The sequence below is a fragment of the Pyricularia pennisetigena genome (assembly GCF_004337985.1).
Source record: "Pyricularia pennisetigena strain Br36 chromosome Unknown Pyricularia_pennisetigena_Br36_Scf_22, whole genome shotgun sequence".
NCBI classification, from domain to species: Eukaryota; Fungi; Ascomycota; class Sordariomycetes; order Magnaporthales; family Pyriculariaceae; genus Pyricularia; species Pyricularia pennisetigena.
Genome location: NW_021940934.1, coordinates 47,045 through 65,837, shown reverse-complemented (window position 1 = coordinate 65,837; position 18,793 = coordinate 47,045). Strand labels below are relative to the sequence as shown.

At 52.9% G+C, this 18,793-nt stretch overlaps 2 protein-coding genes across 2 annotated transcripts; one reads left to right on the top strand and one right to left on the bottom strand.

Moving 5' to 3' along the window:
- Positions 1–6,671: 6,671 nt before the first annotated feature.
- On the top strand, positions 6,672–6,929 carry PpBr36_11410 (uncharacterized protein; the record flags this gene model as incomplete). Its single annotated transcript, XM_029898512.1, is given in 2 exon segments — positions 6,672–6,877; positions 6,890–6,929. The coding sequence occupies 2 exon segments, from the start codon at positions 6,672–6,674 to the stop codon at positions 6,927–6,929; spliced, it is 246 nt and encodes an 81-aa protein (XP_029743198.1).
- A 1,527-nt stretch (positions 6,930–8,456) lies between these two features.
- On the bottom strand, positions 8,457–8,615 carry PpBr36_11409 (uncharacterized protein; the record flags this gene model as incomplete). Its single annotated transcript, XM_029898511.1, has 1 exon — positions 8,457–8,615. A coding segment is annotated over one exon (159 nt), but the record flags the coding sequence as incomplete, so codon positions are not given.
- Positions 8,616–18,793: the final 10,178 nt, after the last annotated feature.

Sequence of the window (18,793 nt, the reverse complement as noted above, 5' to 3'; positions counted from 1 at the left end):
TCCGACGTGGCCCTCGAATGTTTGGCGATGCGCCCCCGTTGCCGCGTCCCAAAGCCGCACCGTTTTGTCGTTTGACGCCGACGCTACCACCTGGCCGTCCGGCGAAAAAGCCACTGCGCTAACCCAACGGTCGTGGCCCTCGAGTGTTTGGCGATGCGCATCCCAGTCAGGTTTTATCCCTTGAATAAGAAGATTCTTTGGTCCTTGGGCCCAAAACCTTTGCCGCACTTTGCTTACAACTGGGGAGAACATTATTAATGCCCCGTAGATTTGAAGGGGGGTTTGCTCAATTATAGATCCAAAAGTTGCAATAACCTTGCTGGCATCTTTGATCAGCTCGCTCAATTCTCCAGGTATGTTGGGGCACTGCTATGAAAAAGGTTAGCCCAAGCAAAGCATATGATATAATTTCACTGACCTGGCATATAGCGAAAAGCTGCTTTATCGCAATGGCACCATCCGAAACCTTGCCCAAAAGTGCCAAAACTTCTAACCAATGAAGAAGGTGAGTGCAGAGAAACACGTGCACGTTATCTCCTAGTAGCCGCCCACTTTGTTGTAGATGGTAAACCCAGTAGAGGCATGCATACTCCAGATCAGCAGGGATCTGTCTGTCTATCACTTGCTTGTCGATCTTATCTCTAAGCACGTCTGGCTTTCGAATGTTGCAGATATCCCGTCTAAGCCCTGCTTCCATGCGTTTGATGCATTGTGCCGCGAACATAGCGTGTATCTGTGTCGCGTCTACCCCATAATCAAAATGACTAGAGGTTTTGAAATTGAGCATGAAGTCACTGAATGACTTATGCAGGAGCCGTACAGGAGTTTCAGGGTCCTTTGGGACGCTGAGGACGGCGTGTAAATGACGCAGCCACAAAGTGACTCGACGTGAAGGTATGCCAAGCAAGGCCGCGATTGCTTTGTATGACAAAGGGGTTGCGACGAGTGTGACAGCTCCTAAAACATCGAATAGCTCCATTCGGAGGTTCTCTGCTAGCGGCTTCGGTTTCTCGTGAACATTATAACTTCCGAACAAAACGTTGTGTAGGATCGGCAGGTAAACCTGATCTAGCTGGGGAGTATTGCTATCGCATTGACGAAGCCAGACTTCTAGCTGGTCGACTGGATCTTCCCGTTTATCGGGATCATCGATAAAGCGATATAAAGTCGCTGCATAAATAAATAGAGGAGAAGGCGTTGTCGACAAATGGATTAGACGATCTAGTTGCGCTGGATCTGGCCAATTTTCCAGGATATCCCACTTATGCTTAATAACAGCAAACTTTTGTTTAAGAAAGGTGGCAACGTCGCTTCGCGTTTCGTCTCGGTGCTCTGCCTCTAAATCCAGACTGCGATAGCGAACGTCATTAAGGGCAGCCACCACAGCAGACGTAGATCTGCTTGTGATCAACACCCGCAGGCACACCGCGTTAGCAGTACCCAGTTTGGAAAATAGGCTAAGAACCAGCGGGAGGTGTTCAGGTTGCTCGCATTCGTCCAAAGCATCGATGACGACAATCCGAGATCCATGGTTCGTGTCGGTATGAGGTAAATCACCCAAGGGGAGCCACAGTAGCTTTTCGAACTGGATGGCAAGGCCCTTTTTCTCCACCGCATCTCTGTCAAGACCGCTAAGGGATTTTTGAAGACAGCTTCTGAAGTGAGGAATTGTATCAGCAAGCTGCGCAGCGAGGGTGGGAAACAGACACGTCGTGTTATTGCGGTCCCGTTCTCCTCTTTTGAAGAAGTAGCCAGCAACAAGTCGTTTTTCATTATGGAAATTGTCAGCGATAGTGCGTGCGATGGTCGATTTTCCGGTCCCCGCAGGACCAACTAGCTAAAATAGAGGCTCAGCACATTCTTCCGCCCAGTTGTGTATGGTTTCCCGAATGCGAAGCCGAGTTTGACCTTCACATCTCGGGCTGTTTTGAACATCGCTGCTGTCGTAACATGCTTGGGGAACAATAGGAAGGTCCAGGGGGCGATCTTTAAGTATCTCGCTAATAGCAGTCAGTCAAGGTTCACAACTAAGTGAGTTTCTACGAACCTCTGCAGCTGAAGCTCTGCGAGTTGCTGAGCAGCAATATCCCGTTGATGTATGGAAACGTGTAGTTGTTCCTCGGCGACTAATAGCACAAATACTGGTTAACGTAATATTCTTACACCACTATTGATAATTTACAAAGTGCTACAACCACAGTACGCAATGTTCCGTTTCCCAAGTTGTCTAAAACAATTTACTCACTAGGGATTAATTGTCGAACAAGCTTCTCCTCGAGGACCTTTTCTCGATGTATGACAGAGAGAAGCTCTTTTGCGCATGCTGCCGCAGTTGCTGCTGCATACGGTTGCCAACGCTTGTTCTTGTGCGCATCCGCATAATCGCAAATCCCACGGACGACGATACATGGAAAGCTGTTCATAAGGCCGGCCGCTTCCATCTCAAAACATAATACACCACCTAATTCCTGGCTGTATCTGTCGCGCGTTAATCCATCCTTCATAACCTGGTTACCAGATGCAATCGTGCCAAAAAATAACCGTGGATCTGTCGTTGTACGCGTTTCCCTATCAACCATATCCTCCGGCCGGCATTTCACACACGTAACTCCGGCCTCATGCTGTGATGATGCTTCATAAAGCATGTCATTTTCGGGACCTGGGGATGCGAACTTTGGCTGGCTAGAAAGTTTCGATAAATGCGCGACGACTTGCGTCCTGTCCCGGAAATCGTTGGCACGAAGCTTGGCCAAGGCATTGAGAAGAATCGTCGGCGGCGCGTTGAGGCTGCCAGTACGAGTGACACGACCGTCAGCTCCAGTCTTCCCAAAATCGTATTGAACCACTCCACCATAGCGACCTGCAGGCTGGCTTATTACGACGTCGCCGAGCCGAATATCAATATCCGCATCGAGGTTCGGGACTCCACCGCCGATGCCGACTAAAACGCCAAACCGCAACGAGGGGAAGCTGGCGTTCATCTGGCTGGCCACAACAGCTGCTTGGTTCGTGCCCATCTGACCGGCTGGCAGGCAAGCAGCCACGACGTTATGGTTTCCGATGCGGCCGAAGGAGTAGATATTAAAGTCGGTCGGGTGGGAGGGTAGGTCGGCAAATTCCTTGTCCATTATCTCAACCGCGGCTGCCAGCTCGATGGGCAGAGCGCAAATCCAGCCAACTGTAAAATCCTCCGGTGTAATTCTAGGCTCTCTCTCAGACGTATCTGCCTCGCGGTGCCGCTTTGATGGTGGGGTTATCTGTGAAAGCGGCATGTCGGTCGCATTTGCCTCGCGGTGCCGCTTGGATGGTGGCATTATCTGTGAGAGCGGTATGATGGAAAGCACTGCTGAACTCGTAATTCCTGGCGTCGTAGGGATTGGCCAAGCTGTAAAGAGAGCCCTTCGATCAGAGCTTAACGTTCGGTCGGGGAAGATGACGGGTTTTAAGACGTATCGGCTACCGAGGGGCTTGCTTCCGGTATTATGGAGGTCGGATCGGGTCGATCGATTGTCGCCTGCGCTTTGCTTATCGGGTTTGTTATTCCAATGACGGAAGAAGTGTTTCAAACAACGAAAGATCCTCGAGATTCCCAGGATTTGCGCCGTATCCTTGTTAGCAAAGTAGAATAATACGCGTAAACGCTGACATTGTGTTCCGCGAAATTGATAATGCCTCATAGTGAGGGGTTGGTGAGGCTGTGATTATGCAGGCAGGCAACGGTTGGTCCAATCGCACAGCGAGGACTGCCTAGCGCGTATGCTCGGCAAAGCCATGGCTGAAAATTTGCGCCTGCAAGGTTTCTCTGGATGCTCTTTCCAAAAATCGAAGTACGATCGTCAACAAAGGCTAGGAATCCATCCTAAGTAGGCGAAGGTCATCGGGACGATAGGTCACGCAGCTGGAATGGCCGTGGTTGCTGGCCGTAGTACTACTAGGTGGAGCGCGTTTGGAAACCGCGGAAGGGCGGCAGCGTTTCGGAACAACGTTGTACCGCGTCGTGTGCATTGCAAATTCTGTATCGCCTATTCAGCTCAGCGCCGCCTGCATCCCATTTGAGGGCATAGCACGTGATGCAGCCATGGATGCAGTGCCTACATTGCTGACAAAGGCCGCCTACGTCGATAAGAAACGTTCCTCTGTAAGTTGGGATAAGTAGTCTGCTGACCCACTCGCACTGTTGCAGTGGATCTCCGGCTATGCAGCCAAATGGAGCACTTTCAGGTACTTGGAGGGACTTGGGCAGATGGCTCATTAGCCAAGAATGGATGTTTATCGCTTGTCATGGGGCCAAATCTGGACCTTCCTTCATCCTGTCACGTACACTCAAGTAGCCTTAGACAGTCTCCACACTTTTGAGATTGAATGTATGTACTGAAAGCGGAAGATAAATTTGCTCCAAACTGTATCAACGCCTGAAGTTTCCAAGTTGAATCGAGACAGTTAAGCAAATGTAAAGTAGAAAAACTCTGGATGAGGGAGTTCTTGTTCCTGCCCAAAAGAGGACATTCATCATAAGATGGCCAAACGTTAAGTAGTCAGATGCGTCAAGCCTGGTAGAAGCCAGCAGCGAACAGCAAAACATGGCGCTTGGCTGGAGCAACAAGTCGACTTGGCCTGTCAGCAGTGGCAAAAGCAGCTAATCAGGCCTTTTTGATAGAGAACCGAGCTATACTTGTATAAGGGTCATCGATCGCGTTCTTTCTTGCTGTTTCTTTGCAAGGAGCGTATAAACCTCGAAATGACAAACCCATGTTGGACTAAACCTTTCGTGTGCAATATGGCGACGACTCTTCAGAACACAATCAAGACGAGTCCGGACTAATATGTACGAGCCTGGCAGCACACAGCCACAAGTGCTGACACAAACAAGCTCAGGGCCAAGTTTCTTCCACGCGGATAGCTAGCCCTGGCTCACTGAGCTTATAGACTGTACAGTACACTTGGCAATCATATTACGCGCGGTTCGCTTTCAACGCTGCGCGATTGTTTATGGCGTACGCATAGGTTGTGGCGGCTATATGCACAAGACCTACCCTCACACTACTGATGTCCGGGGGAATTCCTCCAAAAATGCATCCCTGGCTCTTTCCCTAGCTAAAGAACCAAACAGTCAGGTGCTTGTTGTCTCTTGGAATAGAGATGAGCCTGACAAAAAACCTAGCTCAGTGGCACCCTGATCCTGTGCAACCTCCACATCATGTATTTCAAAGCTTTCCGTCAGTTCTGTGAGGACCTGCTTCATTTTCTCCTGGATTTGCTTGAGCGTCTCTTGATTTTGCTCCAACCTCTCCTGGCTTTGCTCCATCTTTTGAAGGGTATCTAAAACGTCTTGCAGTTGATTGGTAAGACCTCCAATCCTGGCTTTGTCAGCAAGTACCTTTCCTGAGGTTTACCTGGTCTTCCGAGGGTAAAAAGCGGCGCTTACATGGTTCCGAATTCGTTGATTACTTTCATCATTGCCTTGATTTCCTGGCCTTGACTCCCTTGAGGGACCCGCGCCGTACTGTGATTTGTTAGCTTTTGCTGCCCGCGGGAACTAATGAGACTGCCCCTTCCTGCGATACGCCTGCCTGGCCAGGGTTTAACATCTTTTGGCCACTCACGTTGCTGAAGTTGCCGCTGCGGGAGCCACGTAGCTAATGCCCTTGGTTTCAGCTGTGTAATCGGTTTTGATACGATAAGGCAACGTACCGACGTCTGATCACCTTCTGAGGAGGATTTTGGACCTCAGCGCCCGGTGCAGGATAGTTAGAGTGACTCTGGTGATATGGCTGAAACATTGCTGTGATCGATGGATGGCTTTGGTCGGTCGTTTCGGTACGTGTCCAACTAAATCTGCAGGACGGAAGCACAATTCCTATTATAACTTACGTATCAATTCCAACACGATGCAAGATAGGAGTCTGTCAACCTCCGTCTCAAACAGACTGCTTCATCCAGAAGCCGCTGTTGGAATGACAGGACCGAAGCCTGGCCCAACCCAACGACAACGGGCTCATGGATTGATGCAGCCAAGAGTAGCACCATGGGAAGGCTTGACCTACTGCGTTACATCGTCAAGTCATGACTCGCGGCCGGCGTCAATCCAAACAAGCCAAGACCGTGCTCCACAAATGGCGATGCAACGGCAGCCAGGGTTGGGACCAGGGGACAAGTGGGAGCTGGCCCCATGCGAGCAACCGGAAGCAGATGCGGGTGGGGTGCCAAGCAAGGATGTGTCTCTCGCAATTGCTTGGCATCCCTCCACCATGGGGACGCTGCTGCCAAGTGGGCCACCATCCCTACTTTTAAAGCTTGGCATATGCAGGCCCCGGCTTAGTCTGCCAGGCTCCCATGGCCAAGTGTGAGTGACCAAGTGTGGATGGCCAGGACGGCCTGAGAAACGCTGGATATGGCTGTATATAGAAATCCACTGGCGAGCTCTCCACAAGCATCTAGATACACCCCCCCCCAGGGACCCGTTTCGAAGCAAGGATAGCAAGCATGATCCAGAATTGGCCTTGTCGGCAAGAGGCCACTCGCTGGCCGTCTGCGAATCACGAAAGACAGAAGCACGAAACGAAGGGATTATAATAACAAAGTGTGCAGCCATGGCAGAGACTTGCCATGGTTACCATGGGATTTTCGAATTGGCTTCAAGTCACCTGTTCTGCCCGACTTTTTGTATCAAAATGACTCGTCTCACGGACCCGGAGAAACGCGACAGACAGCAAAAGGAGCTGGTGCGGAAGCGCGGCGCGAGTCTCATGAGGAAGGCCGAGCAACTGGGGAGGCTTGGCGAGATCTTTGTATTTACCGTTTTCTATGATCCACTCTATGGCTACGACGGCATTGTCAACATTCCCGAGGGCTTTGAAGAACCAAACATCAAAAAATGGTATGTGCTTAGGGCCACAAGCGTATACAAATGCTCCGCAAACACCGACTAAGAACGGCGATAGTACGAAATGCTGCGCGACGGTTACAGGCCTCCCCGAAGAACAAGACGGCGCTGTTCACATTCATCGTCACAGCGGCCGAAAGAGCCCCAAGAACAGCCCCAAGAGGCCGTGCTCAATGAGGTCACAGTCGAGCCAACAAACGGTCCAAATCTGGTCTTTGGCGATCTTTTTTGTGATAACCGCCTTTTTCCTTCTTTTGGTCGATGTTGGTGCTGTACAAAAGTAACAACATGACAATGCTGCTTTGGGTTGCACCTCCGGTTCCTAACTTGGCACCTTTGCAGGGAGCACCTTGTAAGGGCCCCACTATCCTTCGGTTAATAATCTCAGTTCGGCCTTTCGGCCTATATTTCAGGCGCACAAACACCAATTGCGCATCTGAAAAGTGGCAAACTCGAGGATCGCAGCGTCCTTTGCCGGGCTCGGGGTTTTGGTTCTTATCCCACCTTGGCAACGCTCCATCCCTGATTTTCCTTGCGACGGAGTAGCATTTCGACGGATACAGTGGCGCCAAAACCCCACTAATCTAAGGCATGCTGCTAATATTTCTTTTTCCTTTCAATTGCAGTAACTTTGTCCGCATCACCGTTCCACTTTTTGTTAATTCTCATCACCAACTTCATCACAATCCCGAGGCTCTGGTTCGAATTACCAAAATCACCGTCATCAATGTCACAACAGTTCAATATCATTACAAGGACAAAACACGTCCAAGGCTGTGGGTTCAGCATTTGCGACGCCATCCTGCCTAATGTTGCTTATCCGCAATTGGCTTCGCTCGATACCAGTTCAATCTGGCCTCGCGGCGCGAAAAGTCCCAGTTTCCCGTCCAATCAGAGCACCCGAATTGCACCAACCGTAACCACGCCAATTGCAACGCGGCCAATCGGAGGACGCAATACGTTGAAGCCACAACCACGGGTCAAGATATCGAACAAGCTGAAACGTGAGATTTGTAATTTTCACAGCGAAAACAGTAGTTTGAAGCAAGCTAAAATAGCGACCCGGTTCAAAGTAGACAGAAGGCAAGTGTTCACCAATGTTCTGTTGGTATTGCGCGGTTTCAAGCACAGTTCAATATCAATGTACGCTTTTGTTTCCATGCTGCTATAAAGTAGGCTGAAGTAGCTTTAGGCTCTCCCCACATTTTGGAGATGTTTTATTAAATATTTCTCCTAATATTTGAAGACAAATTAAGTTAAGTGTAGCTTTAAGTCTTGCCGGTGCTGTCCGTCCCCCTGGATTGTATATATTCTCGTGAGAATATCCGGGCTTACATATACCTGTGTGTCGCTTGATTAGTCAGCTAAGTCCGATTGAAAGCCTGGTTGATGTCATGGCTAGATATACATTGGAGAATCTCGCTGTATTAGGCGCTACTAACGAAGACTTTAGACCGACGAATGAACAAATTTCAATCAACGACGCGCCGGAGAGAGGCGTTTAAATCTGGGGTTGGCGGACCCTCCTTGCATCAGCCCAGGCTTGGCGTGGCGGTGCCGCTAGAGGCGTGGCTTAGAGGCGTGGCTGACGGGCTGAATCGGTGGTTTCAAGGCTAGACCAGGGGGCCTGATCCCCATAGTTGAAAATCCAAGTCTCCACCGGCCTGTTAGGTAGGAGGTCGCTCGACCAAGCCCAGTAAGTATACAATAGGTATCCCGACAATAACCGCACTGTGCGGGACAAGGTTTGCAAAATTAATATATGTTATCGAGAGGAAGATGATTATGCTCCAAACTGTAGAAAGCAAATCAAGACACTGCTTCGTTGGTCATTCGCCCGTTATTGGGGCTATGGGCACCCTATCCTTTACCAACAGCCTGAGTCTAACCAAGCTGGAGGGAGATACGGATTTGGCGACAAAATAAGCTGCAAATATACACTTTTGGCTCTAATCAGACATCAAAAGTACCTCGAAGTAGCTGCAAGTGTCACACTTAACTAATTACCTAGCCGAAGATTGAGGTTTGTAATAGTACATAGCGCTACAGTATTGAACTCGCTGAACAAGGCGTGACTTGTCTTGCCAGCATCTGAAGGGCAACTCCTCAAATACGTTCTTCTTCAAAGCCGAGCGAAGTAGCCTGATAACCTGATCGCACTGTCGCAGTGGATTATAGGGCCTTTTCACTCAGCAAAGGCCAGTTGTGGATGTGAAGGCTAGGAATCTGTCGTCCTTGAGATCTTCGGTGGACTGCCAGCCTCGTCAAGAACGCCTGCCAGAGGACAACTACCGAGTGCGGCTCAAACGAAGCTATCGTGGGGGCATTTTTCGAAAACATCTTTAACTAACTTGCCTCCCCATCGTCCAGGGCACGATGTAATTTTGGAGCTAGACAAGCCGAAAACAGGATCGCCTCCGACGTACAGGACACCTGTTGAACTCCTGCCGCTCGAAAAGGAAACAGTCGACGAGCTGCTACGCATTGGGTTTATCGAGCCTTTTATGCAGGCCGACTCAGCTCCTGTCCTATTCGTACCTAAGCCACACTCCAAACAACGCCGTTTTTGCACCGACTACCGATGGATCAACCAGTTTTCGAAAGATCGATTTGTACCAGCCCCGGATGTCAACGTAATTATTTTTAATTGTCGCAACGCAAAGAGGTTTACGAAAATCGACATTATTCGGGCTTTCAGCCGGTTACGTATGGCTGTTGGCTCAGAATATCTCACTGCTTTCCGCACCCGTCAAGGCACCTTTCAATGGAAGGTGCTTCCCTTTGTTGGCCTTGAGAACGGCCTCACCGATGCCCCAGGTGACGTTTGCGTCTCCGACGTCGTAGAGCTTCTCAAAGGGGGCTTCTTTTTGACTCACCGGCTCAGGCGCTAAATCGTGCGTGTCCGGAACGTTGAGAACTTTGTTGTGTTCAAAGTCGGGTACGAAATTTATCTGTCTAAATGTTGGACCCCACCCATCTGTGGTGGTGGATGTAACATAGACGGAGTTTTCATCAATGAGCGATCCGGCTCTGTCTTCCACTGGATAATTCATACTAGGGTTTTAATCTGCGTATATTTATATTCTTAGCTATTTTGCTACGTTGGTCTACTTATGATAATGGAGTGGAGAGCTGTTGCTGCACCTCGGGAAACTCCTTCAAAAGAGCGTTTTTGAGCGCGCGATCGAAATCAGTGATTGCCACGTGAGATAGACTGATCACTTCCACCCTCATTACTTCCCGCAACTTTTCAAGCACCCAGATATACGCAGTTTCGTTTTCTCGCGAAATTAACGCAAACCAACGTCTACAGACGAATGCGTCGACGTGGTGGTCGTAATGTCGAAAAGAGGCATGTTAAACCGGTTTACCTATGCGACAAAAGCGAGGAGTAAGTATTTTATACGAATGCTTGCAAGACAATATGCGTGAGGATTCTGGGCTTTCACTGGGGATCGCTTTATATGGGAGAAAGAGGTTGTTTATCTCTAAACGTACGGAGAAGCTGGAGCTATAACCGGATGCATTTTTAACGGGATAAAGTGTTGGTTCACCTGAGCTTGATTGTGGAAGGAACTGTCGTCACAGGGCCACATCAAGCGACTATGGGTGAAAGGCAAGATACTTCATTTTCGTCTCGCCCAGAGCTTGCCAGCGCCTTGTTTAGCTGTTTGGGGGAAATCTTCGCCTTCTGGGCCCGAAAGCAATTTGATGCTTGTGTGCTATACATTAGCGGCATAACGATTTGCCGATGTGTGATGATGTTTAATTTCTATGAGCAACATTAGATCTTCTCAAGGCAATCCTCCATTTATTTGTAGATCTGTAATGTGACAAAATGCTTGTTAGAGCACGTGGAGCTGGAGAAGCGTGGTAAATACATTTATATCCTCTTTCCATCACCTCATTACTCAAACGATCAAGAATTATGATCAAAGGAGCAAAGATTTCATACTAGTCAGGAAACGTACGATGTTTGTCAATCTACATATCCTGACTGGTATATGTCCAGGTCTCTGCCTTGTCCGGCTGGTAGGCACCTGGTCTGCTGGCCGCATGAATGATAAGCGATATTCAAATACAAGTACTCCGAATAATGTGCCTGCGTCCTCCACCCAACATTTCCAGGCGCCTTCAAGCATAACAAAAATCCCATTCAACGAATCTCAGTCTCCACAGACTGACATTTCCAGCACTACAAAAACGCTAACGTCAGCACATGTTCAGGCTGGTTCTAGCCACCAGACCCACCTTACAGAGAACATAGATCGCCCTCCGGACGCAAGCTTCTCCACTGCGCTTCACTCGACTCAAAGGGAGACGGTACAAAGTTTAATTTCATACCATACTCAGCCCGTCGACATGATATTAGAAGCCACTAGAACTTCCAGAAACATCGACAATGGTCCAGCATCAGATATAACTTTTTCAAGTGCACAAGATTCGAGTCCATTAGAGATGGCTCCTGCCACACCGTCTACGTTGAGAAATCGAATTGGCGAGACTCTGAAAATGGAAACTGGTCAAACCTCCTTTGCCACTTATTTCACCCAACTACTCAAGCCAGTACGAAGCATCCTCCACATTCATGGGTCAGACCCACCTTTGTTAGCGATTCACACCCAAACACACCAATAAGCTTAACAGCTGAAGAATTTTCGCCCTCCGGGCGCCGGTCGTCATGGCCTCACCAGAGGTCTCAAACCGCCGCGCGCGCCCGCAGAGCACGCCGCAGGCTTTTCCGCAGGGCCAGGCCGAGTCGGAACACGTATCTCTCGACACGCGCACCGCTAACGCGCCTGAGCCGGCCGGCCGCGGAAGGTACTCCAGCCTCCCGGCCCTGGCCATCAAAACACTGCAACAGGAGCTGGAAAACGTGGAAACAGTCGGCAGCTGGCTCGAAGAGGTTTTTGCAGCCAAGCTCGAAAGCTTACAGGCCCCGGAGGACGCCGCGCTTAGGAGAATTGTTCTCGAACTTGACGATGTGATCAGCGGCTGGTTCCTCAGTCGCACCCTCCCTGAAAAAGAGCGTTCGCGCTCTCCGTCGCGTTCGCCGACCAGTTCCAGCGAAAGGCGCAGCATCTTAATTACAAGGACGGGCACGGCGTCGTCGGCCTCTAAAGGCAAAGGCACGCCCATTAACAAATCGGTCACATGGGCCGAGCGAGCCGCCACGCCACCAGCGGCGGCCCCAATGCGAATTTTAACCCCGGCCACGCGCTCGTACCCGATACGTACGACGCCCGGCAATGCACCTGACAGCTCCGCAGCTCCCTCCCAATCGGGCCGGGACCGCCCCCAAGCCCCGAAACGTTTGACAGAACAGCCGGCCAACCGCATCCTGATCCGCGTAAATGACAAATTGCGGATGGTGACGAGGGAGCCATACGCGGTAACCACCAAATTGGCCGAATTGGTCTCGGTGCCACACAGTGAAATCCCAAACGCCAAACGTACCCCCACGGGCTGGGGTGTTACGGTGGCCTCTGAGGAAACACGGCAAAAACTCCTCAACCCCAACGCAGTCAAGGCCATTATGGACGCATTGGACGCGCGGGAAGTTACTGTCCCGACAACCTGGCACACATACGCCGTCTCTGGAGTGCCCCGAACGCTCAATTGCCTGGACGGAAGAAAGGACGTACATGATGTAATCCAGGAGGAGATTACCGTGGCAGCAGGCCAGCAGCCAGTCAACTGGCACATTTCCAGGCATGGATACGACCCGCATACGGCTGAGGGCACGTGGATAGTGTCTTTCCTCCAACCCGTAAAGCCTTTTCAGCTTTTTGGGGTGTCGGGGCGTGCGCGGAAGGTTGAAAAGTCACGCAAAATTACACACCACCACGATGGCTGCCAGGGATATTGCGAAATACGTCGCTGCGTACGGCAAGCGCGTTGCGGCATATGTGGTGAAGCAAAACATGCGACAGAGGAAGAGCCGTGCAAGGCAGCCCCCAAATGCGTTAACTGCCACGGCCATTTCCCATCCGGACATGAGAACTGCCCTGCCCGACCTTTGGTGGTAAATGGGAAGCTTGAACGACCTTCACAGCGTAAACTAAAGGGGATCCGCAGAATCGGACGTGCCAACCGTGCCGCGATTATCAACGACCGGGCTGAGGCGGCCCGCCGAAAGCCAGCACCTGCAATCCCGGTCCTAAGCACCTCATCGCAGCATTCGCAAACCTCGAGCTCCCGATCGAGCATTTCAAACAAAAGAGCGCGGCCATGCGAGGCGGCAGGGGCGGACATCCGCAACTTCCTGCAGGCTGAACAGGAACGCGTGCAAGACGAGATCGTTTGGGCAGCCGAAATAGAGGAGGACGCAGCGGCTGCCGAACCTTGCCCCGCTGATGTGATAGACTTGGAAGCAACCCATCGATTGATATGACGAAATATTCGCTCGGCAACATGCAGCGGGAACGCCTCGACGTAGTTTGGGCCAACGTAGGCAAAAGGATGGGTGTGCATCTGAGCCTGTTGGAGTTATGCCACCAGAGAGAAGTGGACCTGGTTAACGTCCAAGAGCCATGGTGCGGGCTAAAGACGACTACACAAACGCACCCGGGCTATGATGTCTTTGCGCCAGTGGACGAATGGCACGCGAGCACTTACGAAGCCATGACTGGGCTCCGGCCCCGGGTGCTCACCTACGTCAAGAAGGGGGCAGCCCTAGGGGCCGCACAACGACGGTTACCGCAGGGCCAAAATACGCGGGACGTACTTTGGCTCGAAATTAACGGAATATTGTTTATTAACGTATATAGGGCTCCGGGTACTGAGGCCGCGCTGGAAATGGTATGCAATACCGTGCCAAATGGACCCACGGTGATAGGCGGCGATTTTAACGTAGCGGCTGCTGCATACCAGCCAGGCCGCACAGACGCACGCGGAGGGGATCAACTGACGGCATGGGCGCAAGCCCAGGGCATGCATTTTACAGGAAATATCGGCGTGCCCACCCACCGCGACGGGGGTTTACTGGATATGGTTTTTTCCAACCTCCCCAGCACGGTAACTGTGGTTGACAGCAGTCTTTACACAGGCTCCGACCACGAATCTCTTTATACCACGCTGCGGACGCGCGGCGTCCCCCGCCCGGAGGCGGTCAACGTCTCAGTTAGGGACGACCGGCTACCAAAGTTCGCGGAGCTACTTGCTTTTGGCATGCAAGATATGCCGGACCCGGGATCCGCGGCCGATGGCTACGCATTGGACGCGTGGGTAGCTGAATTTACAACTTTATGGGAGCAAGTGACGTGGGTCGTGGGTACGCCGGCGGGAAAAAGGGGCAGCTCGGCTCCCTGGTGGACCGAAAACTGCCAACGGCTTTGGGCCGAATTTCAGCGGGTTAAGCGGAGCGCTGTAAATAGGGCAAACGCCTCTGCCGAGGAGAAAGCTTACACGAAAGGGGTGCGGGCCGCGAAGCGGGAGTACTGGAGGCACCGGATCGACCAACTGCGCGACGATAAGGATTTGTGGAACATGGTGGGCTGGCTGGGAGCCGGACCACGCCTCCGGTCCCCGCCGCTGGTTATTAACGGCGAGCAAGTGAGCGAGCCTTTAGCAAAAGCGGAAGCACTGCAACGGGAGGTGCTTGGCCGATTTTCGGCGGAGGATGACCTGCAGGGAGACCCCTTGGAGGCCTGGTCGCCGGACGAGGCTAAAATCCCTTGGGACACCCAGGTTAGTGCGGAAGAGGCGGAGCGCTCCTGCATTGGGGTTACGAGCACGTCCCCGGGCATCGACGGAATGACCGTCCGGCTACTAAAAGCCGGATGGGCTTCGTTGGCCGAGCCGGTGCGCAGGCTCTACCAACGTTGNCAAGCATCCTCCACATTCATGGGTCAGACCCACCTTTGTTAGCGATTCACACCCAAACACACCAATAAGCTTAACAGCTGAAGAATTTTCGCCCTCCGGGCGCCGGTCGTCATGGCCTCACCAGAGGTCTCAAACCGCCGCGCGCGCCCGCAGAGCACGCCGCAGGCTTTTCCGCAGGGCCAGGCCGAGTCGGAACACGTATCTCTCGACACGCGCACCGCTAACGCGCCTGAGCCGGCCGGCCGCGGAAGGTACTCCAGCCTCCCGGCCCTGGCCATCAAAACACTGCAACAGGAGCTGGAAAACGTGGAAACAGTCGGCAGCTGGCTCGAAGAGGTTTTTGCAGCCAAGCTCGAAAGCTTACAGGCCCCGGAGGACGCCGCGCTTAGGAGAATTGTTCTCGAACTTGACGATGTGATCAGCGGCTGGTTCCTCAGTCGCACCCTCCCTGAAAAAGAGCGTTCGCGCTCTCCGTCGCGTTCGCCGACCAGTTCCAGCGAAAGGCGCAGCATCTTAATTACAAGGACGGGCACGGCGTCGTCGGCCTCTAAAGGCAAAGGCACGCCCATTAACAAATCGGTCACATGGGCCGAGCGAGCCGCCACGCCACCAGCGGCGGCCCCAATGCGAATTTTAACCCCGGCCACGCGCTCGTACCCGATACGTACGACGCCCGGCAATGCACCTGACAGCTCCGCAGCTCCCTCCCAATCGGGCCGGGACCGCCCCCAAGCCCCGAAACGTTTGACAGAACAGCCGGCCAACCGCATCCTGATCCGCGTAAATGACAAATTGCGGATGGTGACGAGGGAGCCATACGCGGTAACCACCAAATTGGCCGAATTGGTCTCGGTGCCACACAGTGAAATCCCAAACGCCAAACGTACCCCCACGGGCTGGGGTGTTACGGTGGCCTCTGAGGAAACACGGCAAAAACTCCTCAACCCCAACGCAGTCAAGGCCATTATGGACGCATTGGACGCGCGGGAAGTTACTGTCCCGACAACCTGGCACACATACGCCGTCTCTGGAGTGCCCCGAACGCTCAATTGCCTGGACGGAAGAAAGGACGTACATGATGTAATCCAGGAGGAGATTACCGTGGCAGCAGGCCAGCAGCCAGTCAACTGGCACATTTCCAGGCATGGATACGACCCGCATACGGCTGAGGGCACGTGGATAGTGTCTTTCCTTCAACCCGTAAAGCCTTTTCAGCTTTTTGGGGTGTCGGGGCGTGCGCGGAAGGTTGAAAAGTCACGCAAAATTACACACCACTACGATGGCTGCCAGGGATATTGCGAAATACGTCGCTGCGTACGGCAAGCGCGTTGCGGCATATGTGGTGAAGCAAAACATGCGACAGAGGAAGAGCTGTGCAAGGCAGCCCCCAAATGCGTTAACTGCCACGGCCATTTCCCATCCGGACATGAGAACTGCCCTGCCCGACCTTTGGTGGTAAATGGGAAGCTTGAACGACCTTCACAGCGTAAACTAAAGGGGATCCGCAGAATCGGACGTGCCAACCGTGCCGCGATTATCAACGACCGGGCTGAGGCGGCCCGCCGAAAGCCAGCACCTGCAATCCCGGTCCTAAGCACCTCATCGCAGCATTCGCAAACCTCGAGCTCCCGATCGAGCATTTCAAACAAAAGAGCGCGGCCATGCGAGGCGGCAGGGGCGGACATCCGCAACTTCCTGCAGGCTGAACAGGAACGCGTGCAAGACGAGATCGTTTGGGCAGCCGAAATAGAGGAGGACGCAGCGGCTGCCGAACCTTGCCCCGCTGATGTGATAGACTTGGAAGCAACCCATCGATTGATATGACGAAATATTCGCTCGGCAACATGCAGCGGGAACGCCTCGACGTAGTTTGGGCCAACGTAGGCAAAAGGATGGGTGTGCATCTGAGCCTGTTGGAGTTATGCTACCAGAGAGAAGTGGACCTGGTTAACGTCCAAGAGCCATGGTGCGGGCTAAAGACGACTACACAAACGCACCCGGGCTATGATGTTTTTGCGCCAGTGGACGAATGGCACGCTATCACTTACGAAGCCATGACTGGGCTCCGGCCCCGGGTGCTCACCTACGTCAAGAAGGGGGCAGCCCTAGGGGCCGCACAACGACGGTTACCGCAGGGCCAAAATACGCGGGACGTACTTTGGCTCGAAATTAACGGAATATTGTTTATTAACGTATATAGGGCTCCGGGTACTGAGGCCGCGCTGGAAATGGTATGCAATACCGTGCCAAATGGACCCACGGTGATAGGCGGCGATTTTTACGTATCGGCTGCTGCATACCAGCCAGGCCGCACAGACGCACGCGGAGGGGATCAACTGACGGCATGGGCGCAAGCCCAGGGCATGCATTTTACAGGAAATATCGGCGTGCCCACCCACCGCGACGGGGGTTTACTGGATATGGTTTTTTCCAACCTCCCCAGCACGGTAACTGTGGTTGACAGCAGTCTTTACACAGGCTCCGACCACGAATCTCTTTATACCACGCTGCGGACGCGCGGCGTCTCCCGTCCGGAGGCGGTCAACGTCTCAGTTAGGGACGACCGGCTACCAAAGTTCGCGGAGCTACTTGCTTTTGGCATGCAAGATATGCCGGACCCGGGATCCGCGGCCGATGGCTACGCATTGGACGCGTGGGTAGCTGAATTTACAACTTTATGGGAGCAAGTGACGTGGGTCGTGGGTACGCCGGCGGGAAAAAGGGGCAGCTCGGCTCCCTGGTGGACCGAAAACTGCCAACGGCTTTGGGCCGAATTTCAGCGGGTTAAGCGGAGCGCTGTAAATAGGGCAAACGCCTCTGCCGAGGAGAAAGCTTACACGAAAGGGGTGCGGGCCGCGAAGCGGGAGTACTGGAGGCACCGGATTGACCAACTGCGCGACGATAAGGATTTGTGGAACATGGTGGGCTGGCTGGGAGCCGGACCACGCCTCCGGTCCCCGCCGCTGGTTATTAACGGCGAGCAAGTGAGCGAGCCTTTAGCAAAAGCGGATGCATTGCAACGGGAGGTGCTTGGCCGATTTTCGGCGGAGGATGACCTGCAGGGAGACCCCTTGGAGGCCTGGTCGCCGGACGAGGCTAAAATCCCTTGGGACACCCAGGTTAGTGCGGAAGAGGCGGAGCGCTCCTGCATTGGGGTTACGAGCACGTCCCCGGGCATCGACGGAATGACCGTCCGGCTACTTAAAGCCGGATGGGCTTCGTTGGCCGAGCCGGTGCGCAGGCTCTACCAACGTTGCCTGGAACTCGGACATTTCCCATCGCCTTGGAAGAAGGCCGAAGTCGCGATGCTACCGAAAACGGGGAAGAAAGACCGGAGCAGCGTTCGATCCTGGCGGCCTATAGCCCTCCTTTCCTGCATCGGAAAAGGCCTCGAGAGGCTCGTTGCACGCCGGATAGCTTGGGCCATACACGACAACGGGCTCCTTAGCTGCACCCACGGCGGTGCCCTACCCAATCGATCGGCGACGGATCTGGTTTGTGCCCTCGCCCACGACATCGAGCAGGCTCTAGCTCGCGGGGAGGAAGTTACCCTTGTCGCATGCAACGTCCAAGGCGCCTTCGACGCCCTCCTCCATGGGCGATTGATACGGAAAATGCGGAGCCTCGGGTTTAGTAAAATGCTCCTTAGGTTCGTGATTAACTTTTTAAGCGGCCGCCAGGCCCGAGTCCGGCTGGAGGGTACGACCACGGGCTTTAGGCGGCTTGGGTGCGGCACCCCGCAAGGGTCTCCCCTTTCCCCGATCCTATATATGCTATATCTGGCGTACCTCGTCAAAAACGGTGCGAAGTGGCGGCTGGCATACGCAGACGACGTGCTTACATGGAAATCGTCACCCTCGTTGGAGGAGAACGTACGTTGGCTGGAAGATAAACTCCGGGATATGCACGAAATTGCGGCGGAAGAGAAGATCCATTTTGCAGCGGAAAAGACAGAGGTGATCCATATCACTAAGAAAAGGCACGGTCGCAACCCGGAAATCCGGATTAATGGTAGAACGGTTACCCCGGTCCAACTACCGGGCGGTCGACGCGGACAAAGCGCCTCCGGGGCCGAGCGCTACC